This window comes from Equus przewalskii, chromosome 13 (assembly GCF_037783145.1).
Source record: "Equus przewalskii isolate Varuska chromosome 13, EquPr2, whole genome shotgun sequence".
NCBI classification, from domain to species: domain Eukaryota; kingdom Metazoa; phylum Chordata; class Mammalia; order Perissodactyla; family Equidae; genus Equus; species Equus przewalskii.
Genome location: NC_091843.1, coordinates 30175267 through 30199869, shown reverse-complemented (window position 1 = coordinate 30199869; position 24603 = coordinate 30175267). Strand labels below are relative to the sequence as shown.

The 24603-nt window shown below is 41.6% G+C and overlaps 1 protein-coding gene across 16 annotated transcripts in view; it reads right to left on the bottom strand.

Moving 5' to 3' along the window:
* Positions 1–24603, bottom strand: part of PPP2R2B (protein phosphatase 2 regulatory subunit Bbeta) — a 436961-nt gene that overhangs the window by 73604 nt on the left and 338754 nt on the right. For all 16 annotated transcript variants that reach the window (XM_070569299.1, XM_070569297.1, XM_070569303.1 and 13 more), the window contains one exon: positions 19762–19874. In XM_070569299.1, coding sequence (XP_070425400.1) covers positions 19762–19874 — 113 coding nt within the window. The remainder of the gene's footprint in view (positions 1–19761; positions 19875–24603) is intronic.

Sequence of the window (24603 nt, the reverse complement as noted above, 5' to 3'; positions counted from 1 at the left end):
ATTTAGCTAGTATCAGCAGAGCTAGGATTCAAACACCATCTGAATTCATGGACCATGCTTTTTCTATGTCAGGGAACCTGAAATCTTGATACCTTTCCAACTCTTCATTGGCTTATACTGGGGGTCTTCTATCTTCCTTTGTCAAGGTCTACTTACAGTATGATATTCTAACGCTTAGAAGAGTTAATATAATTATTTCCAAGCAATATTTGTTGGAAATATTAGACGCTCAACATGTTGAGCATGTACATACAATTGTTGGTCATGAGGAGACCAAAAGACATAAACAGGAAAAAAATTTTAAATATGTTTTAAAAAATTGCCTGAAACAAAGACTTAAATCCAAGATTGAAAAGATTGAAAGGGGACAGTATTCCAAGAAAAACTGATAGAGAATGGTTCATACCAAGGCGTACCCTGGCGAAGTTATTTTACTTCAAGTATAAAGAAGATTTATGGGTTATGCAGATCTTTAAAAATGAGTCAAATAGGGGCTGGCCCCATGGCCGAGTGGTTAAGTTCGCGCGCTCCGCTGCAGGCGGCCTAGTGTTTCGTTGGTTCGAATCCTGGGCGTGGACATGACACTGCTCATCAAACCACGCTGAGGCAGCGTCCCACATACCACAACTAGAAGGACCCACAATGAAGAATATACAACTATGTACCGGGGGGCTTTGGGGAGAAAAAGGAAAAAAAAATAAAATAAAATCTTAAAAAAAAAAAATGAGTCAAATAGAAGAGGTACAAAGGAGGCTGGCGTTAGACTTCTCTCTACAGTGAACTCAGTGTCAGAAGGATAACCAGTGGCCACAAAGTGATGACAATTTTATATTCTTTCAGGCTGTGATTTAGCATAGAAATAACACTCTTAAGCAGGCGAAAAATCAGGTAACACAGTATTTATGAGCTTCAACTAGAATGTAAGCTCCCTGGTGGCAGGGTCTGCTTCTATATTGTTTTCCATTTTATCCCCAGCACCCAGGAAATAAAGTATTACATATAGTAGATACTCAACAAATATTTGTTGATTGAATTAAAAAACCCCTTTTTTATATAAAGAAAATTGGAGATTTTCTCATTCAGAGATTTATAACTATTTTTTATTTCTAAATTGGCTTTTCATCAGAACCACCTGAGAGCTCTTAAAGAGAAATAGAAAATACTGACTGCCCAGATCCGCACTTTGAGATTCAAACTCAGTTGTTCTGAGGTGAGGCTTAGGTATCTTGCTTTTTAAAAAGCTCCCCAAATAATCAAGGGGAATATACATTAGTGATTGCCAAACCTCAGTTCTTTTAGTACTCCCTTCAATTTATTTCACCTTATCTGTTTTACCTGGACTCTTATTTACTTAATAATTTCTTTAAACAGATCGGCTTTTTAGTTAATTAATTTTGATAAGGAATTTTATATCACTGTAATACGTGAAAAACCAGTCTTCCACAAATTGCCAAAAGAACAGAAGAATGTTACAAAAATAAATTCAATGAAAAAGTTGTTCTTAAATTCTAGACAGATATGGTCACTCGGAAAGAGTTAGAGCTTAAGGTCAACTCTCAGTTTTAAAAAATTCAGGATTTACAAGGGTTGTTAGAGGGCTGAAAAAAAAATTAACATCAAAGTAAGACTTTGAGCTTGATGTAATCAGAATCACTTTAAAAGAAATGAGAAGGGAAAGACTTCTTCAGTTGTGATTCAATAGGACTTAAGGCTGTGCTTATACTAACAGAAACATACGGCCCAGACTTTGGGGAATGTAGTGATATTTGAAGGTGACCAGCACGGCACCTGGGACATGTTAGGTGATTAATATTTGTTGATTTCAAATATATTAAGGTAATCTACTTTGTGTTAGGCACAATACTGGGTTTTGGGAATAGGACAGCTTGTAAGATAGCTTCTGTCCTTACGTTAGTCAATGCTATTCCATGAGTCTTTTCATAGCTGGGGATTGCTAAATGGTTCCTTTGATGAGTTATCTGCATAAATAAATAGAGAGCTGGGACCTTTGGCTGGCCACTGACTGCATCTCTCTCTCTCTCCTCTCATCTTCCAAACCCAGAAAAGTATGGGATTGTGTCTTTCACACTTACTTCCTACAATCATAATAGTACCTATTGCTTCTGGAAGGCTTGCTATATGCCACTCCATCAAGCTCATGAGATGACTGATCTCATCTAATCCTCACAACCACCGTGTGAAGCAGGGACCATAAGTGATGGTTAACCTCATTTCTCAGATGAGAACATCGAGGCTCGGCTCTGACAGGACACCTTACCCCTCCCAGTGAGCACAAAACTACCTACCTGACTAGCTGAGATTCCTACTATGGCTTTTCTTCTATTGTGTCACCTGCTACTGCCATTTAAATCCTATTTCCTTATCCTGGGGTGGGGCGAGGTGGGGGGGGGGGTGAATCAGAAATGGAGCACGTGATTCTAATGGTAGTCTCATTAATTTCTGAAGGAGAAAATGCAGAGAATGGAGGCAGGTGTGGATGGGGCCTGTTGATTAAGAATTAAGTTAAACGATACGCAAAACAAAGGGAGAGAATAAAGAGAAGATTTCACTGGAGGTTAAGAGAAAAATAATGAGCCCTTTTTTTTAAACACAAAAGGAGAATGTAAGTGGTGAACCAGGAAGCCAGGCTGCTGGAGCTTGGCAGGGGGTAATTTATTGATCGACAAGTAAGAATGTGCCAAAAGGAAAGACATAGAGGAGGAAAATTATTTGTTGCAGTTTTCACAATGGGAGACGTCCAAGGAGGCAAGAGATGTAAATTTCCCAGGGGAAGCAGATTATGAAGTAAGAGTCTTGTCTTCAAGTCCTCAAAAGGGAAGGCACTGTTTTTCTTGTGTTTTTTTTTCTTAAAGCATCAGTTTTGATGCTGAACAAGGATCAAACCATACAGTCGGCCCTGACAGATACGCTGACAGATATCCGAAGCTGTTTAGGGTGCAGGAAACGGGGACTAAATATTCCTGTGTCTCACAAGAATAGTCAGAGAAGACAGATTTGCTCAGGGAATGGGCTCCCTGGGTCTCTCAGACTCTCCCAGAGGAAGGAGGAGAGTCTAGAGTTGGAAGCAAAGGAATAGCTTCTCAACAAAGATACTGCTGGAGTGGGGGGATGCCTTGAAACACACAGAAAGGGTAAGCGGTTTGTCCAAATGTTACAGATGAAAGGTCCCTTATCTCAACAGAGGAGACCACTAGCAGGAACTGAGACGAACAAGGACAGCTAGGGAAAATGGAAACCATACTCTGGTTCAGCATGGAAACAAATAAAGGTGGCAGACAACCTCCTTTCCCGTATAAGCAGCATAGGCACCTGCTCAGTTTGGAGTGCTCATTTCACATTTTCTTCTTAATTTCTGAGTCTTTGAAGGAGTCTGTCTGAGACTCTCCCCAACTACTTATTTTTCCTCCACGCAAACTCTTTGATTTAAAATGACATTCTATTCTAGATATATTTATAGATATGTACATTTTTTTGTCTTGGATTATAGAAAATGAGATAAACCCAGCTCATGAGTTATGAAACCAAATATAGGGAGGCATTTTCATCTTTGAAGGTTGCAGATTTAGACAAGCTAAGTTTACAGACTGTTTGGAATTTCAATCTCTCAACATATACGGTACTTGCAAATGCTTCTGCTCATACATTTTTTTTCCTTCCTTAGAAGGGACCAATGCCAATAAAGCTCAGCTGCCTGAGTTACGGCTTTTTCCCTTCTGATAATCAGTAAGAATTATGCAAAGGCACAGAGTTGTTATCAAACAGAAATAGAGAGCAATCTAATTCTACCTGATCATTCGGCCTGGCACAGTGTTTTTCCAGAATCTATCTCACCACAGATGCTGGCAGGATGATTTCTACAGAAAAGCAGTCTAATTAAGGGAAACATTTCTGGAAAGTCAACTTTAGTGTCCAATGTTCTATTTGAATTTGTGAATGTTAAACAGGTTAATAAGGAGCTTGTGCTGGAAGAAAAAAATACAATTTTTTTCTTAGTGGTCAAGACAAAGGAGAAAACATCAAGATAACTTCTTTTGTTCTTTTTATTTGAGGAAAAGTGACGTACTTGGAGGATTTTTCTTCATTGCTAATAGAAAATAAAGACAGAAAGTCTAACATCTGACAGTGGATCCTTTGACCTAGGCAGAGAATTCTGCATTTTTTCTTTTTTTGGAAGGTTAGCCCTGAGCTAACTGCTGCTGCCAATCCTCCTCTTTTTGCTGAGGAAGACTGGCCCTGAGCTAACATCCGTGCCCATTTTCCTCTATTTTATGTGGGGTGCCCATCTTCCTCTATTTTATGTGGGATGCCTACCATAGCATGGCTTGCCAAGCAGTGTGTAGGTCCACACCTGGGATCTGAACTGGTGAACCCCAGGCCGCCAAAGCAAAACGTGTGAACTTAACCACTGTGCCATCGGGCCGGCCCAGAGAATTCTGCATTTTTGATGACTGATGGTTGGAGACTGAAGCAGAAAATCTAAAGGAAGATTCGCAACCAGAGTCCTGAGTCAACTTTTCAGGCAACTGTTAGTGCTGTCCTCCCAGAGAGTGCCACCGTCACCTGAGACCTGGCTGCAGCTTCTTTCCTATGAAGGAGTTACTAACAAGCACATGATTTTTCTTAGCTCAGTGAGAACTGGAAAGTTCGCTAGTCTGTCAAAAACAGGCCTTGCAGGGTGGGAACACACTTACCCCAATTTATCCATAGAGTCTCAAACTGATGATTTGTTTTCCCTTCTCTCCTTATGTTCATTTACAGAGTTTTATTAGGAATCTTTAATGGGAATTTCCTTGAGGCAAGAGATGTGAACATTCACTAAAGAGTCTTAAATCTTAGGGTTGATGTGTTTCAGGCAAATAAACTCTGACCATATGATCATGTTAGAAGCCCCTGGTCTCTCGCCTGTCCTCACAGAACTTCATGCTTCCATCCAAAGCAGCAACTGGCATCTACCAGTTCTCTCTGTGTTCTGAGCATTCCTGATTCCCAACCTGGAGCTAGCTCCCTGTTATCGAATGGTTAGTACTAAAGACAGATACTGTGCTAGTATTTTTTTCTGATAACAAGTCCTATGAAGTAGGTACTCTACCAATGATAAAACCAATCCTTTGAGAGCTTAAATAAAAGGCCCAAAGCCAAACAAAGACAGAGCTGAGATTTGAATCCAGAGCTGTTACTCTAAAGCCTTTTGGCTGCCACACTACTGTCTCCCAGAACAGTTCTGACGGTGGGCTTTCCTCCCCTACCGGAGGATAAGTGGAGATAAGTCAGTCTCATATCTCTCCAGACAATATGAACATCTTGCTCACGCATTCTGAACAAACGGGCAATTATTCTGTTTCGTTTTAAAGCATCCACGTGACCCACTCCTTCAGCTCCCACATCTCCCTGTATTCTGTCTTGACTCATGTTTTGGGTTGCTTCACATAAAATATACTGCATGTCTCTTCCAGGTCCTATGGAATTTTAACTGGCAGCCAACACATTTTGGGCTGTCCCATAATTCTGAAGATATGCCTCTCTTTAAAACACATGAATGTGGAAAAGAAGAAAGGCTCCTCCATCACTGGCAGCAGGAATGTCTGGCTCTACAGATACATGGTTCCCTTTTAATGCAGCCGACACTGACCAAAGTCCCTTTCACAGCTCTAGGAACTGGGCTTAACTCTGTCAATGCCGGAGAATGAACCAGTTCCCCCACCATTTTGTTCACTCTGTCTAGAGCAGCCCAGAAGAAATACAAGACAATATTTCTTGAGGTTTGCTGCACAAGTTAGTAGTTTGGGCTTACTCAGTGCTGGGGTTTCTCCAACTGGAGTCTTCCAGGTTCTCACATTCTGCTAGCTACTTATTTTATAGAATATAAAAAGCAATGAAAATCTGGGTATTGCCCAATCAATTTAAGCTTTTAAATAACCTCTTCTGACTTGCTGTCCTTCCTTCAATCTTTCTTCAGTTTTATGCCCCTAGAAATACCCTCATATACCGGACAGTGGGATAGCAGGTCAGCCACAGATGGCCCCCAGCTATCTCAGAGACGTTTGCCCAGTGAACGAGCAAAAGGAAAATGGCAACAATAACAATGATTACTCTGGCGATTACACAAGAGAGAAATCTGGGACCACACATAGGGCAGCGCAAAACCAAATGCACCCCGCTTTGGAGTCCGGGAAAGCTTTGGTGCCTGCTATTGTTAGATTAGTGATAAAAGCTGTTAGTAAATGCCAGAGAAACAAATTGCCCTTCCTGGAGCCAGTGGGCATTTGTCTCTGTCGTTCCTCTGGGCGTGGGGCTCTGTTCTCCCTGCATGGATAGCAGAGCAAAGCCTGCTTTGGAGCCAAGTGAGAGTTCTTTAATACGTTTCTGCACTGCTACCCAACCTCAGTCCCTCCTTTCTCTCTCTCTGGCCCAATTCTTGCATGGAAAATTGAGGTAATGATTTATATGTCGTAAGCAGTTCTGACAGGTGCACTCTATCTTGGCTTCCTCCAGCCCCAGGACTAATCGGAAGCTTATCTTTTCCTTTGTGTAATAGGGAGCTGTCAGGTTCTATGAGCCTCTAAACAATTCAATCACTCATGGGAGGATTCACCTTGGAAGGAGGACGCCTTGATATTGGAGAAGCTCTGTGGAGGCCGTGCCCTGACATGTATCAAAACAGTGGCAGTTAAGAGGCTGGAGGGCAACATGGCCACACTGACAAAATGCCATTTGCGTCCTACCTTTAAACTACTCACATCCGCCAGGAACTCCCTAGGTTGGGCCTGCAGCTTTTCTACCTTGCTATATATCCTGTCCTGGGTGCAGAACATTTAACTATCTGCACATATGACCAGTGCAGAGAAAAAACAGCTTGCATCACTCTTGGGAGAAAGAGCAAATTTCTCAGCAAGTTCTATGACACCCAACATGGCCATGATGGCCATAACCTGCCTGTCTTGTCACCTGCCTCTTGCCGGTGCCACACATTTCCCTGTGCTCAGCATTCCAGCCACTCCGGCCTTCGTTCCATCCTGTTCTGTGCGACTTCCCACCTTATAGCCTTTGTCCGTGGCAATTCCTCTGCCTCGAATGCTCCTCCTGCTCCTCCCCTCACCTACCTCCTGCTTCAGCTCAGTTGTTAATTGCTCAGGAAATTATTGTCTGCTTTCCCTGAATGGATGGAATTCCCCCATCATCTGCTCTCCTATACACCAAACACTTCTCTGCAGCCCCCATCCCAGTGTCCGTTTTACATTAGGGGCTTTTGATGCACACCCTTGTCAACCAAAAGAGACTGTAAGCTCCATGAGGGCAGGGACTGTGCCATTCATGTTCACTGCTATAACTCCAGGGCCCATCAGAGTGCCTGGCTTCCAGTAGGTACTCAATAAATCCTTGTGGAATTAGTGAAAAAATGAATAAGCAAGAGACCTTGGTGATGCCTATGTTCTTAACTGATTTGACCATCAAGTACGGCAAAGGCACTTGTAATCAGAACTGGTGTGATAGTCATCTGTGAGTGCATCTTCAGAGATGACTTTACTATGGGAAGGAATAATGGTAACCAAATGTGGCTTTATTTTGTCACTTTTATCTCAATATCTAACCTTACAACTCCTGAACTCCTGCTCTCTTGTCAGCATTGATAATCTTATGTTTCCACCACAGGATGCTTTTCTCAGATGCTCTTCAAATTTGGAAAGCAAATGATTTTTAAAAAAATCTGGCTTTCAGAAGTTTCTAAACATCTGCATGTTTGGTATTGAAAGAGCAGGATAATTGGATGAAGTTTTCACCCTTGTGTCTGAATGTTTTGGCATTAAACAGACAATGTCTTTATTTAATTCAAAGTTGCAGAACTCTCAAGCCCTAAAAATAATTAGAGGAAGTGAGATTACAGAGCAGAGAAGAAAATGTTGAGCAGAGAAGAAATGTTACACAACAAGCTTGGCTGTAATGTCAGGCATGGGAACACGAAGTTGGTGCTGTTAGGATTTTCAAATAAAAGCTCATAGCCAGGTAGTTCCTCACTGGATTGTAAGCCTCATGAGGGCAGGGACCACACATGTGGTCTATATGTGTGGACTACATATGTGGAACCTGGACTATATACATGGAACCTTCTTTTTATAAATGCAGATTAGTAGATGTTAAGTTACACAGAAGGAAGCATTTGAGAACAGTGATAGTTTTCAGATTGGCTAATGGGGTGTTCGTGCTTTAAGAAGTCTCTGACAGTAGGATAAAGCCTCCATTGGCTCAGATGGTGAAAACCATTGCTAACGGGAGGCCAGATAGCATGGGTGGTTAAGAAGGGGGGGATCTGCAGTCAGATAGCCAGGGGTGAACTCCGGTTCTGCCACTTGCTAGTGAGTGACCTTACACAAATTGCTTCCTCCAAACGGAGCACAGTTTCCTCATCTGGGAAATGGGGTTACAGTGAAGATTAAACGAGGAAGTATGCAAAGAGCCTGCAAGAGTGTCAGGAACTAGTGGGTTCTCAGTTAATGTTAAGGAACTTGAGTGTCAGTATTAAGGATCTTTCATCATCATGTGATTCTGTGACTGAAAGGCAGCAAGAGCAGAGTGAAAATGCTGCCAGGTTAAGCCCTCTTCCCTGACCCAATTCTTTTAACCAACATTTCCCAAAACGAGGTTTATAGTGTTCTACTCAAAATAATAGATCCATGAACTGTTTGTTAATGGTCCATGACAAGATAAGGAGCTCAAGCCAGAATCAGTGCATTGCTTCATCCATTGAGAAAGTCTTGCTATGAAAAATAAAAGTGTCAGCTGAACTATACAGTGGATTAGTGATGTGAACGATTCATATTCTGATACAAGCTCTTTATCTCGTTGTGAACAAGCACTAGGCCAAGGACCACATTTTGAGTAAAATGTTATAAAGAACAGTAATCGCATAAATTGAGAAAGGGTTTTTCATGGTCAAATAAGCTAGGAAAATACTGCATGCTGGATATCTTTCTTGGAGTTTAACATTATATTTTAGTTTATTAGAGGTCCTAAGAAACCCTGAAGTAAATAAGTTTGTCTAAAAGTTTTTAAGCTAGGGTTTCCCATCCTTCTTGAGCAAGAAACATTTGTGGGTGTGTATGCGTATGTGTTCGTTTTTACCACTGCTTTGAACCTTCTTCTGGTAAAGACCACCAGCCCAGTGATCATCTGATCACAACAACAAATTACAAGAGTGCGACCCACCGTCCGCCACTCGAATAAACACAAACCTAACGCCTTTCAGGTAGAAAATTCCTTTCCTTCTGGCTCAATCATTCTAAGGAAACCAGAGAATTAAATACTTTCCCTGTTGATAACAATCTTCTTTAAGATAAAACTACCCTTATAATATGTTTTCCTCCAACCAGTTTCTTATTTTTATGCACCAAATAAAAGAAAGTATCCTCCTATACACTAAGCTCTAGGGAAATATTTAAAATCTTTTTTTCTGGTAAGGATGGGTATTTAAAATGCTCACCTCAGTGCCTCCAATGATGCCTGGTTTGCAGCGTACTAGGATCAAAGTGATCGTGTCCTTTCCTGAACTTGATTCCCAATCCATCTGTGTTAATTATTTTCTACAAAAATCTTACGTATAATGAGCAGAGGCCCTAGAAGTCCTCTCGTGATTTCAAATCAGTTCTTTGCGTAACCTGGTAGTGGAAGGGATCTGGGCACACATTTTTGATCTCTGGATAAGTAAGTCTAATTGAAAAACAAATACAAATCAGTTCTAGGCGTTGTGAACATTCTCAGGTTTCCTGAGCAATGCGCTGCTTCAGTAGCATGTGCACCCCTGCACACAGATATACAGGCCCATGTCGTTTCATGGGCTGGAACTCACACCTCTCACGCCAGCAACAGTGAGCTCACATTTCAGAGCCGGGACCTGGTCTGCGGATAACGTCTTTCCACTTTCACTCATAATTCAGATAGTTCCATCTGAAAGATTCAGAAAATGGAGGTACTTTTCTCCTTGAATCATCCAATTATGCCTGGATTTTCCACTTACTTTAAAAGTATACAGAGAGCCCTTTAAAGAAAAAGACAGGGGGAGTCATACTAATAACTTCCCTCTTGAGAAAAATCCATCTGGGTCAGTGTGAATTAGGTTTGACACAGTGACAAGATCCTTCCTTGTAAAGCCTGAAAAAGGCTAGCAGCCTGCCCTGGCCTGGTCAACTTTCCCACATCTCTGCAATTCAGACCATTTAATGACCACAGTTAGGAAGAGCGAACAGATCACAGCCTGGAATACTGTCCTGCCTCACAGCCAGGGAATTTCAAGAGAAACTGCACCGGAGGCCATGGAAACATCTGGATTTTCTTCTCAAACAGGATTCTTTTCTTTTTCTGATGCTGGTGGACTTCTCAGCTTCCCCAGTCACTGAGTGTACATATGGGGAGTGTCCCATCACATTCGAGAAGCCATGGATGCTTTCCAAAGGGTTGGAAGCGAGAGACAAAGACAACTCGATCTTAAACCAGGTATAGGATTCTGCTTATATTTACATTTATGTTGGATCTAATTACTACATGTTAAATGTAGCATAATAAAGGTAGCTTTGGGATGAAAGAAAATATTTTATTGTCAGTGAATATACACTCTGAATCTAAGGCAGCTTAGGAGAGCATTACAAACACATTCAACATAAAGCATAACGGATTACCGGCCCCCAAATGTAATAATGCTTTGAACCTTTGCAATGTATTCATCAGGCTTTCCTGAAACTCCTAGTGTCCAGGTGAAAGACAAGATGGGAAGGGAAAGGAGAAAGATAATAACATATACTGAGCATGTACTGATGATACTGCCAACATGTTACTCTATTTTATTAGCATGACCTCTGCAGAAAGGATGTATGATGATTTCCGTTTTACAGATGATGGTTGACATGTGGCCTGAGCCCTAGCTCTTTCGTGGAGACTCTGTAGCATGGTGTGAAGATCACAGACTCTGCAGTCAGACCAAACCTCGTTAAAAATGTGACTCTGCCCGGGGCTGGCCCCGTGGCCGAGTGGTTAAGTTCGAGTGCTCCGCTGCAGGCGGCCCAGTGTTTCGTTGGTTCAAATCCTGGGCGCGGACATGGCACTGCTCGTCAGACCACGCTGAGGCAGCGTCCCACATACCACAACTAGAAGAACCCACAACGAAGAATACACAACTATGTACCGGGGGGCTTTGGGGAGAAAAAGGAAAAAATAAAATCTTTAAAAAAAAAAAAAAAAATTAAAAAAAAAAAAAAATGTGACTCTGTCCCTTAGTAGCTGTAGCCCTGGGGCAAGTTGCTTCAGCTTTCTGAATCAAATGCCCTCATCTGTACAATGGGGCGAACAACAGTACCCATCCCGTAGGGCTGCTGCCAGGTGCAATGAGATGGTGCTTGCAGTGTGCCTAGCAGAAGGCCTGGTGCACAGTAAGCATTTAATTAAAGTCTGCAATCTTGTTACTGTTACAGCATACTGGCCACTAGGTGGGCTGACCCCTGATTTGACCAGGAGTTGGAGAAGAAAAGAACTTGAGTTATACTGGGCAGAACAGCTCACAGGCAACCTAAACCTGACTGGCTTGCAGAAGCTCACTTGAAATCAAATCACTCGTTTAGTGTAAAGGCAACCATGTTATAATAACATGATAATAGGATATGATAATAATGTTGCCCTCAGATTATTCTATCTAGAACCTTGAGTTAAGAGGAGGAAAGAGAACAAAGGAAGAACTTAAAAAATCAAGTCAGAGAACCCCCACTTCGCAGTGGATCTTAAAGGTTATTATGCCAATGCCCTCAAACCCAGCTGATCTTCACGACTGCCTGGAATATCGCTGAGAAGTATGGGCAGATGCCTTGGCCCGGCTCCTGGAGATTGAGTCAGTCAGCTGGGGATGATTTAAGACGTTCCTGGAGACTGATGATCTCCACGACCTACTTTCATGCATTTTTCCTGCCCCACCTTCCCCGAAAATGAAATGGAAAACCCATTTATCCCAAGCAGCTTCTACAGGTTGTTCTCTAGTCCCTGCTTACTCATATTTTGGTTTACACTGAATATTCAGATGAATATGTCAGGCATTCTATTTTAATACAAGAGGCAGGATAGAAGTATGGATTTTGGAATCGTGAAGACATGAATTCAAATCCAAGTACTACCACTTACAAGCCGGCTGACCTCAGGCACTGGGTTCCACATCTCTAACATGAGGATAACACCAGTACCTACAAGATAGGCTTAACTTCAAGATAAAATCAGCCAACGTATGCAGAGTGCTCCTGGAGCACAGCAGATGTTCAATAAATGTTTGCTGCTCTTATTATTATTTCAACTGAATTATTCCTTTGTTTGACATTGAACACAACTAACACTGTCTCACCGAACATTAGCCAAAGAACAGGACAGGGACATCCCCAAGTCTTACCCCCAAAAGACAAAGCATGTCAAAGCACAGAGGCTTGTCGGGGAGGGGAGTGCCTGAGCTTCCCGTGGAGCGCTTTCTGATCCCATAACTGAAACCCCATGACACAGACAGATACAATCAGATAATGACGGCAATCAATAACGATAACAGAAATTATTATTTATTTTCATAAACACAGACTATGTGCGTTCCGCTGAGTTACACACATCACATGCCAGCATCCCCTTTCAGTGCAGTCAATCAATGCGAGATCTCAATATCCACCCGCCGAGGCAGAGTGGGGAGGGATGGAGCGAAGGGTGAGAAATTACCCACACCAGAGTGACACATTCACAAAGTTAATCTAATCCAGGGGGCCATCCGGGTGCCATTGCAAGCCTGTGAATATGGAACAGGCTTGATTGATTTTTCACTGCAGTAGCTAAACATTCATTGTTATTTGCAACAAATATAAGGAAGGAAAGAGGAAACTGTAAAAGGATTGTATATTAAGCCCGCAGAGCAGTAATAAATCACAAGATGAAGTCTAGAAAAATTAAAAATGGGTAGGGGAAGGCTGTATCTGTGTTCTAAGAGGCCTCGGTTATCAAAGCATAAACCTAAAATTAAAACCTGGGGCAGTGACGGCCGATCCTGACTCCACCATTTTCCCTGAAAGTGGGTCGGGGTTACCCATCCTCCCGGAGTGAGCATCACCACATGGTCACCACAGAGGCACAAGAAAGCATAAAGGCTGTGTGTAGACAGGAGGCATTTGACTCTCAGTTCTGCCTCTCAGAGCCTCAGTTTCCCCCCTTTATAATGGAGATAATCAAATCCATACCACTAAAAAGAGGGAAATAGCAATTCATGTCCTACTTGCCTCCTAGGATCCGTGGGATCATCAAATGAGACCCCCAGCATGAAAGACTATCTATCCTTCAAGAAGCATCTTGAAAACCTTTTCCTGATCCTATATCTATTCCCTTCCGTTCTTCCTCTGAACTGCCATGTCAGTCTTCTGGGTTTTTCTCAGGACACTTACCCTATCCAGTGTTTCTCAAAGCACGGCCCAAGGACCACTAGCATCAGAATCACCTGGTGCTTTTCCAGGAGGGGTCTTGTCAAAGATGTCATTGGGTACAACTCGGACCTTTGAAACCAGAATCCCTGGGTGATGAGGCCAGTGATTGTGTTCTAAAAAGCATCCCAGGTGACCACAAGTCACGCCAGTTTGAAAACCACTGCTTAAATTAATTTCACGTTGTAGACATTTGCAACTTGTCCCCTCCTTGCTCCTTGCAGACAGGGAGTATGTTTCATTCATCTCTGTAAGACTCACTTTGTAGTATGTACTTAGCACAATGCCTGGCACATAGGAGGCACTCAATAAATAGGATAAAAACATGTTGATGGGGCTGGCCCAGTGGCATAGCAGTTAAGTTCGTGCACTCCTCTTTGGCGGTCTGGGGTTGATTAGTTTGGACCCTGGGCGTGCACTTATGCACAGCTTATCAAGCCAGGCTGTGGCACGCGTCCCACATATAAACTAGAGGAAGATGGACACAGATGTTAGCTCACAGCCACTCTTCCTCAGCAAAAAGAGGAGGATTGGCGGCAGATGTTAGCTCAGGGCTAATCTTCCTCAAAAAAAAAAAAAAAATACTGAAAAGTTCTGTGTGTCAGATGCTATCATCCTCATTGTTGTCTAGATCAGTGACCACACAGTAAATCATCTTGCATAATGGTGAAGGGTAGGAGCTCTGGGATCAGATAGACCTGGACTCCATTCTTGGCTTTGCCACTTATTATCTGTGAGGGCTTAAGCCGGTGCTTAACTCCATGAGCCTCTGTTTCCAAATCTGTAAAACGGGCATGATGCCTAAGTCATAGGATTGTGATGAAGAGAGAATTGTAAAATGTACATAAAACTGCTCAGTCCAGAGCCTGTCACTAGGAAGGGCTGAATCAACATAGTTGCTATTATTAGTAAACTTAAACAGTGGTCTGTTCAATCAGTTCTCTAGAAAACAGATCAGGTAGTTAAACTGGTTGTTTCACTAACAGTTGTTTTCACTTTTGGGAAAAAAGCTAGTCTGTTTAGTCAATCTGCCCAATTCCATGACCTGCTGGCAATAATCCTCTAGAAGTCCCCTTCAGAATTTGGAGCTGGTAAAAGCTCCTGATTTGCCGTGGTGTCTCAGACTGAGGTTGGGGGGCGGGGGGGTGTCTAAATTACCACCAAGGGGATTTGCAAATTTCAGGATCGTCCTAAGTAGAAAAACGTTAGTCCAGGAAAGTCACAAGAACGTGTGTGACCTGAGTTGAGAGAAAGACAGAAGCAGTCACTAGCAGAAGGCAGGTGTGTAAAAACATGATGTAATTTAATCTCTTCTCTAAAAAAGAGTGCCTCTATTATGTGCCCACCCTATGGCAGAAAAGCCTGGCTAGCCCACCCCCCTCGCCCTCCCCTCCCCCAAAATCCAGCTAACATGTTAAGAAAGCTTTGCCAAATAATTTTGAGAGACACAAATAATGAAATTCTCCTGCTCTTTGATCATAAATTGATATTTTCTTAGAAAGCAGAAGCTGAGGGAATCCTAATGGGAAGCATCCGATTTGGGGTCAGACAGACTAGGGGTGAATCCCAGCTCTGCCATTTTCTAGCCGTGAGATCTTGGGCAACTCCCTTGCCTATTCTAAAATCAGTTTCCACGTCTGTGAAATCCATTCGTTGGCCAAAGATTTACTGCGTGTCCACCATGTGCGTGCGTTGTTCATGGAGCTACGGGAGAGGACACAGCGTGTTTCCTGCTTTCACGGAGCACACATTTCAGTGGAGGTGGAGGCGAGGCAGACAATGGACAAATGATGTATCAGGAAAGGTAAAGGCTAAGAAAAAAGGGGCAGCGTAACGACACCGAGGGGAACGGGACGATGCGAGGGTGCTCTTTTCTCCTGGGTATCCTAGGAGGGCTTCTCTGAGGAAGTAAAGCTTTGGATGATGCAGAGAGAATAAGAGAACCCACCTGGGAGAGTGATTGTTATAGTTAATAATATAAGGATATAACATCCAGCACCTGGCACATAGTAAGCACTCAGTACATGCAGCTGTTATTATTACTTTATTATGACTATTATTCATATTAGCTGTAGGGAATGTTTGGATAAAATCCATTAGGAAGTTTGAATTCATGACATCCCTTTCATTTTGGGGGAGGTTATGACAAATCACAACTTCTAGGCTCTGTATTTATAACTGGTTAAAAAGAAAATTTCAACCTGGCCCAGGTTCCCGGGGCACTGGCAGCCAACCATAATGAGGGAAATAATAACTCCGGGCTCATCCTGCAGGGAGAAGTACGCTAAGTGTGATTTCTCAGCACCCAGCTCCCACCCAGGCTGATGGAGTTACTTGAACTATGAGTTTCTGCTGTCTAGAAAGGGCTCTGAGGGTCCCTTACCCCCGAGTATTGGGAGGTTGGGAAAGAAGGGCACAGAGAATCTTGCTAAGTAGAACTACATGAGACCTCAGGGGATGCTGAGAGGTCAGGGATCTGGAAACGCACTGTGTGTGAGTGAGACAGAGGGAGGGAGAGGGGAAGAGGGAAGAGAGACAGACACACCCACACACACATATCCTGACCTGGAATAATAATGGCATGAATTATTAAGAAAACCATTTCAAATGCCCAAAGGTACGTGTCCAAGTTTAAGAGTCATAGCTCTTGATTTTCAGTTCCAGCTCTGAAATAACCAGCTGACAGACATTGGGCAAGTCACTTTCCCTCTCAGCCTGTATCAGGTTTAAGGTCTCGGGTGGCAGAGCAAAGTAGATCAAGGTTTGATTCTTAGCCATGCATGATCCTGGGCATGTTACTTAACCTCTCTGAGCCTCATCTGTTCAATGAGCATTCTAACCAGGAACCACATCTCATGAGGTAGCTAATGCAGATACAGTGCAGCATAGTGCATGGGATATAGTAAATGCTCAATAAATATTAGATACTAGCGTTTACATCTGCCAAATACCTGTCCTGCCTTCCTTATTGGCTGTTCTAAAGATGAATCAAAGGATTAGATAAGAAAACACTTTGTGATGTAAATGGCATTTTATAGCTATAAGGTGTTATTATTAAATTATCATCATGATTATTGCTTTGAATGCTACGATACTGAGCAGGAGATATAGTTTCATAGAAGTGCTTCTCAATGTCTCTCTGGGTAACAAGTGACTGGATTTGAAAGGTTATTTTCCATGAAAAAAGGAAAAAAAATAGCCACATTCTTGCTTTGAAAAGCAGAGCCTCCCAGCACTGAAACAGAACAGGTTCATTACTCAGTGAGGATTAATTAGCTGTCGGGTATTATTAAACGTTCTCACTCTCAAGATCCACGTAGAACTGGAAACTATGAAAGTGAGCAAGAGGTAATCATAGTACAGAGAAGAAAAAAAGCCCCAACTGCTGGCAGTGCAAATTTCAAGAGCAGAGCATGTTAGTAAATTACAGTCTGATTAATATCATGTCGGCTCATTCTCTGTTTGGAGTCATTGTTCTGAATCTACAGTCTTCAGGGTTGCCTGGTTTTTTCTTCTTCTACAGGGATCAAAAAGGAAAGGAGGCTGGCCTTTTCACTGTTTGCATTGAAAGAAAGCTGAAGTGTGGATGTTTACACTGAAATGCACAATATTTGAAAGCCTAGGAAAGTAGACAAGGTGAAATCAGATACGAGTATTTACAGTATTATAGCAAACGTGTCTCCCAAGTTGGTACAATAACCATCAAAACGACTGAAAAGTAATAGAGGCTTATAAAAAAAATAGCTCAGAGGATCCTTAGAGATGATGGAGTCCAGTGACCACAGACCTCTTTGTCTCAACAACCAGGAGCTCATATTAAAAATGCAGATTCCTCTAGACCACCAAACTTGCTAAAGAGAATCACTGGGCTGGGGCCTGGGAATCTGCATTTGTAACTAGCACCCACAGGTGCAGAACCACTGACTGTGTCCAGTCCTGTGCTCAGCAGCTTAGAAACCAAGCTTGGAGAGAAGAACTGTGATCACTGGCCCAGGGTCACACAGATGGTTAATAAGAAAGTAAGAACCAGAAATGGGATTTTCTAACTCCCAGCCACACCTCAGGGCCCTCTTCCATGTTTGATATGTGAGTCCGCTTCATAACATCACTGTCTTACCTGGAGACAATCTCTGCTCTAGTGGAAACTTACAGATAGGCCTTCTCTCCTCTTCTTCATGGGGATGGCCTTCTCCAAGGGGCTAAACACAGAATATGGAACCCCACTGGATGCCACGGACAACAGGAATTCATAGTGGGGACTACACATGGCAGCTGAGAAATTCCATCCACATAGCAAACAAGGGCAAAGTAACATCTGGGCAGAAGGTCACGTTATAACTTCCCCAGTGGCATCTAATCCACTTGTTTTCCCCACAGAATTGCTCTTATTCCTTTTTGTATCACCAACACAGTGCTTGGCACTTAGTTGATATCAGTGAATAGTGTGTAGCATGAATACAACAGTATAAAAATTATGTGAAAAGAAAAATATGAATTTTCTCATAGACATAGTCCTACTATCAGTAGGAGGTAATAACAGCCATGAAAATGATGATGATGATGATGATGATAGGAATACTAAACCAACAGCAGAGAATTAACATTACTGAGTGCTTTCTGTGAGTGAGACACGACAGGCTAAGCTCTTTATCTCACACAATATCATACTGAATCCCCTCAACAATCCTGGGAAGCAGTGACTATCATCCCGGTTATGAAGAGGCGACACTGGAGGCATAGGGAGTTCAAGTAATATGTGCAAGGTCACCAGCCAGAAAGCAATGGAGCCAGAATTCTAAGCCAGGAAAGACTGACTCAATGTTCATACTCCTCACTGCTCTATCCTCTGGTCGCTAAAACCTCTGAGCATTTGGAGCATCAACCCAGTCTGATAAGGTAGACTTGTGGGGCAGTTCTCCAGGTTGAAGGCACAGCCGGCGAAAGATAACAGAGCAGCCAATGCTTGTTGGCTCAGATGGAGCGCAACAGAAGACCAGGTACCCATTAGTACCAGGTAGCCATTAGTACCAGATAAACATGCAACAGCCTGGGACTGTGGTCAGCAAAGAGTCCATGCTCAAAAAGCATCCGCTGAATAAGCAGATGAACAAACGAATAAATGAATGAATGAATGAACACATAAACAAGTGAGCTAATGGGGCACACACTAGTCATTCAATTCCCATAGCAGCTTGTAAACCTAGGGAGACAACCTCTTTTCCCCCCATGTACTTTTGTCTCCCTTCTCAATATTTGGTCTTCAGTAGAGCAGCTGGTGTCTGAAAGCACATATTTTACACAGTTTTGAAAGTCCCTTGGGGCTAGGGCTGGTCCTAGCATGAGCCTGCTTCACTACTTACCTTGAACACATCTACAACCAAACTCATCACTCAGTCCTGAACCACTTTAACCTATATCTAGAGAGCCTTCCCTTAAAAGTCCACTTTTAGAAATCCATTTTTAACATCATTTCCGTATGAGACCTTTCCTGGTCTCCCAGAACCAAATATAATTTCTCCCTCCTTTGATCAAACTGCAACTCTCTGATTCTCATTGTATTTATATTACTCTATTTAGTGTCAGAATCACTTGCATATTCATTCTACAAATCCTGCTTTCTTACCAGACTCTGCATTTCTAGAGGGCAGGAAGGAAGATTCTCAGACTAATAGTAGAGGTCATTTATTGAGTACCAGCCACAGAGCAAGGGCTTCTCATCCTCATTGCATTTTATCCTCCTAAGACCACAGGCGGAAGTATAAGGCTCATTGTTTTGCAGATGGAGAAACTAAAAATAACTTGCACGACTAAAGTTCAAAAAGTGACTGTGTGAGATTCTGGTTAAGTACAAGAATTTAAACCCAGGCCTGTTAGATTCAGAAGTTCGTGTTCTGAATCACATGACTCCAACTTTCCCTCTAGGTAGTCCCATTCCCTGTACCTTCTGTACAGAAGATGCTCAAGATATTTTAGATAATGCAAACAGAGGCTAAGAACATAGTAATGTATGGCAGTGGCCATGTGGGCAAGCACCCGGAGACAAAAGGAAGTGGGTGGATTTGTAGTCATCAGAGCTTAGCGCCTGTCCTGCTCCTTGCTTGCCACCAGAGACTCAGGAAGGTTGGGTCTCTGCTTGATCTCCCTCACTCGCACATTACCATTGCAACCTACAGCAGCAGCCAGCACGTGGCCAAACTTAGAAGCCCTTCCACTGACCCTGGTGGGCAAGGAGCTGAAAGATGGTGGCCAAAGCAGCCGCCAGGCTCACCCGCAAGGTTGTGATGGTGGCAGGATCCCGGAGCCGGCCTTCCTCATCTTTCAGATTGTAGCCTTCTGGCCTCTTATCGCGCTCGCTGACTTTCCACAACTTCACAGTTTTATCTGTGGAAGGCAACCAGAGGAAATCGAAATTGCAGTGAAAGAAAGCTTGTAAAGGAGTTTTTTAGGGGGTAGGGGGGAAGCAGGGAGAGGTGGAGATAATGATGGAAGGAATCGCTACAGAAGTTGGCTCAGGCTGAGGTCTTCAGTGCATAAATCTCATGTGATTTGAAGGCAGAGCTTGTGTTTCAAAACAAAAACATATATTGTGCCCAGACAAATAGTTTCGCTGACAATGTGCTGTTAAATCTATAGCTTATAGATTAATTTGATTCACTTAAGAAAAATATTTATTGAATATTGAATAATAAGAGTAGCCACAAATATGGAATTAATTATGTAACTATGTTAGCACTTTGCATGGAGAATTTATTTAAATATTTGCAATAACCCTGAGAAGTAGGTAATATTATTATCCCCATTTTAATGTCCCACCTCACTAAACACTGTCCTTACCATGACCTGCACCCCCTACTTCCTCTGTCTGCCCCACTCCCTGCCACTCCTTGTGATCCTGCCACACGTGTTCCTTATAGTTCCTTGTACACGGTAATCCCACTCCTGCCTCAGGGCTTTTGCACTTGTGCCTTCTGCCTGGAAAGCCCTTTGCCCCTCTTTTTCACAAGATTTGTTCCTTCACTTTGCTCTCTCTGTTTATGTCCCAACCTTAGAGGGGCTTTTCCTAACCAATACACATAGAAATGTTGTCCTCACCATTTTCGATCGCCCTCCTCCTGCCTTTTTGCTCCTCATAGTACTTTTTACTACCGACAGCTTAATATGTCTCCCTCACCAGAATGTCAAATCATTGGAGGCAGGGATTCTGCCTGTCTTGTTCATCACTACACCTCCAGCACCTACAACAATGCCTGGGACATAGTAGATGCTCAATGAATACTAGCTGGATGAATGAATGAATCTCATCTACACAGTGCAAATTGCTAGCAATATGCAGGGAAATAAAAGGGTAAGGAGATTCATCAAAATGCTCCTTTCTTCTTGCAGTCACCTGGGAGTCCCCGGCTGGAAACCACCTTTCTTGCCTTTGTACTGTCCCAGCACTTTGTACCACTTGCTGACACCTGTCATTCTCTAGAACATTAAAAAAGGGTGAGAACTCCAATGTCTACAGGGCTCCAACAGGCCCAGGGAAGGGGTGAACGGGGCTCAGGGCTTGGGGAGCTGGGGAGGCCATGCCCCACCTGCAGGCTTTTGACTCCATTTTTTAAGGAAACATGTTCTGGCCAAACAGATCATGTCCATGGACCGCATGCCTTTGTGGGTCTTCCTTCTCAGATTCTGCATTATTTGTCCTCTTTTTAACTTCTCTTCTGGAAGGTGGAGGCTCCCCTGCCTTCTTTGTATCCTCCTCCGTGCTTGCACAAGGTATACTTTGGAACCAGACAACTTTCAGCCCCATCCCCACTCCACCTCCAGTGCATAAATTTCACGTCATTTGAAGGCCACGTGGACAAACACTGGGAGTTCCATGCAGTAGGCGCCTAACTAGTATTTACTGAGTAACGAATAAATGAGAGCACCAGATTTAGCAGGAAAAACAGCACAGAATGTCCAGTTGAACCTGAATTTCAGATAAACAATCAATCATTTTGTAGTATAAGTATGCCTCAAATATTTTAACCTTACAAATAAGGTGACTTAATTTCTCTATGCCTCAGTTTCTTTGTTTGTAAATTGGGGAAAACAGTGTCTTCCTCATGGGGCTCTTATGAAGATGAATGAACACTACGCGTAGAACGTTTAACCCAGTGTCGGGCTTCTAATAATGGCTCACAAATGGCAGCTGTTATTAGAATTAGCAAATTGGACAACCATTCTGCAATAATAGCATGTTGTTCTGACAGCGTTAGCTTCATCCCACGATGATGTCAGCACATCCTATTTCTCCTCTCTGTAGTCTGTCAGGAGAAAAGCTGCCCCTCTACCCTGTCTTATTAGGACTCCCTTTCTCTTTTGCCCCCTCGGCTCACTCCTCCATCTCTCCTCACCAAATGCCTCGTCCTCAGAGGTCTGAAATGCACCACATTGTGAAGTGGGCTTCCAGCAACAATTTGGCTACTTTAACAGATGTGTCCCTGTTTCCGAATATCTGGGGATCACTCGGGCTGGTCGTGTCTACTGGCACGCCTGGCAAGACTGCTAAGTGTGAGATTTGTGCACTCTCCCAGGCTTGTACTAGGACAGAAGGCGAGGAAGCCTTTTCCAGATGCTGGGTTGAATTTAGAACTTTCTATCTATACACTAACACTCGTCTGGTCCTATCCTTTCTGGATATCCTGCTGCATAATGAACTGCTTTTTTGGGTGAGAAAATGAAACATGGGCCATATTTATACAGTCACTTGATTAGCTACTGAACAGAAATCAGAGTAGATCAGCTACTGTGGCTTGGAGGAACCCAAATCGGTGAATTTTAACACCAAATATTTTCTATTGCTTGGCTTTGCAAAGTATCCCATCCCATCTGTAAAACAATTCTCCTCTTACATTTTTCTTATTATGAATGATAAATTGCTATATAGAGAAATAGAGAATCATAGATAAAACATGAAAAATAAAAATCACCTATAATCTCCCCAGTCAGGGACAATCATTGTTAACATTTTGCATAGATCCTTGTATTTTTTCTATGCAATTTTTGGGGAGGGGTATGAACCTATAATAATAGTGCATATGTAGATTTTGTGTTTTCTCATTTTATTTCCTTCTTTTTCTTACACAACTGGTACATGTATTTGCAGGAAATAAAAATGAACATAAAGTAAAAAATTAAAATCTCTCTCAATCCCATCAGAGATAACTATTATGAAAATTGTGTACAGCCTTTCATTATATTTGTGTGTACAATTATATAACTATTTTTAATAGACATAATATGCTACACATAGCTTATAATATGCTTTTTTCTTAATCGTATCTATCCATACCAATATCTATTCCTATAAATATATAATTTATAATGGTGAGAATTTGTTAATAGTTAAAGGTCTAATAATGGGAGATTTATTAGTAAACAATAGAAGAATCATATAAGGGAACGATATGCAGTCATCGAAAACATTAGGGTATTTTAGAAGAATATTTAACAATTAGGAAGATATTCCTCATTAAGTGTTATTATTATTAAATAAGAAATCTGGTTGTAAAACAGTTTATAGAATATATCACATTTTTGTTAAGAAACAAACAGATTTATCCATGCCTCTTTGTTTTTTTCTATAAAAGACTAATAGTGGTTCTCACTTTTACTATCTTCATTTTGTTTTTCTGAATTTTCTAATTTTTTAATAATGAACACATATTGCTTTCATAGCATGAAAAACAGATTAAGTATAACTTCACCTCTTATCATAGGGATTAAGACAGAAGTAGGAAGCTAGGTAAAGCAATGTGTTCTCGTACCGGAAATAATTTCAAGGTCCCGATTCACAACTGAATGTTGGTTTTATTTTTCATTAAAAATCATAAAGTTGGAAATCTATTTTAGCAGAATGTAAAAACTGCACCCAACTATAATGAGATAAGCACAATTTTTTTAAAAAAGATAATTGATGGTGAATTCAATCCAATTCCCCATGGTTGGGTTGCCTGGAGTCATTCCTGACTTTATTATCACACAATTTTTCTTGACTCCATCTCTTGAAGCTTTGTGGATAAAAAGTCTGAGGAACATGTGGCTGTTACTATGAGTAATGATTTTTTCTTTCTTCCTCTGAGTAGTTTATCATTACTTGTGGCAGCTTTTAAACACAATCTTATCATCTATCTTCATTTTCTCTTTTGTACAGTAATTCCAATTGTCTTCCATTAATTTTTGCATGTTAACCTATTTAGCTTAAGGGGAATTCTCAACCTCAATATTAGTATAAAAAAGAAAATCACATAAGAACATGGGAATTTTTCTCATCAGAGTCATTTTGAGATGCTGTTGGCATATGAAATAGCATCCCAAATGGGAAGATAATATCCTTGTTAATCAAAAAACTATTTAAAAACTCAATTAACAGAACATTATGCTATATAATTAATCTTCATTGCATTTCACTGATTTCTTTCCCATCCCACCCCCCCACAAAGCAGTTAATAAGTCTTTGAATTTTATTGTAATAATCAATAGACTAAATTTCATAATATAAAGTAAGCTAGCTATAGAAGATAATCAGACACATTTTCTCTGCCTGAAGTAATTAAATCAAAATCATCAGAAGTCTCTTTTCTTCTAAGTCATGTTGAATCTGAAGAACCTTTGAGTGAAACTTAAACAGCAAAACTAAAAGAAACTGAAACAAATTCATGTGGTCTGGCTTTCAAGAAATCAGGGTTGGAAAAAGTAAACAGAACAGTAAATACAATTATGAGAAAGAATTAAATGACTTGGAATCTGGAAAAACAGATGAGTGGAGATCTGGTCAGGTTGTGACAAGCTATGCTTGAATAACCCTAAACTGGCTTTTTCAGAATTGTCAGTTTTTAGATTTGTACACTGGCTTTACATTTGGGGGATTTTGGGTTCACGTGCATTAAAAACTTTTACCCCTTTTTTCATAAGATTAAAATAAAACTCATTGTAAGAACTTAGAAAATAAAAATACTAAAAGGAACACATTTACAACTAACTCATAATGCACATTCAAAGATTAATCATGATACACCTTTGAGTGTGTTTCTTTCCAGTCTTTAAAAATATTAATATACATTTGATCACATTGTAT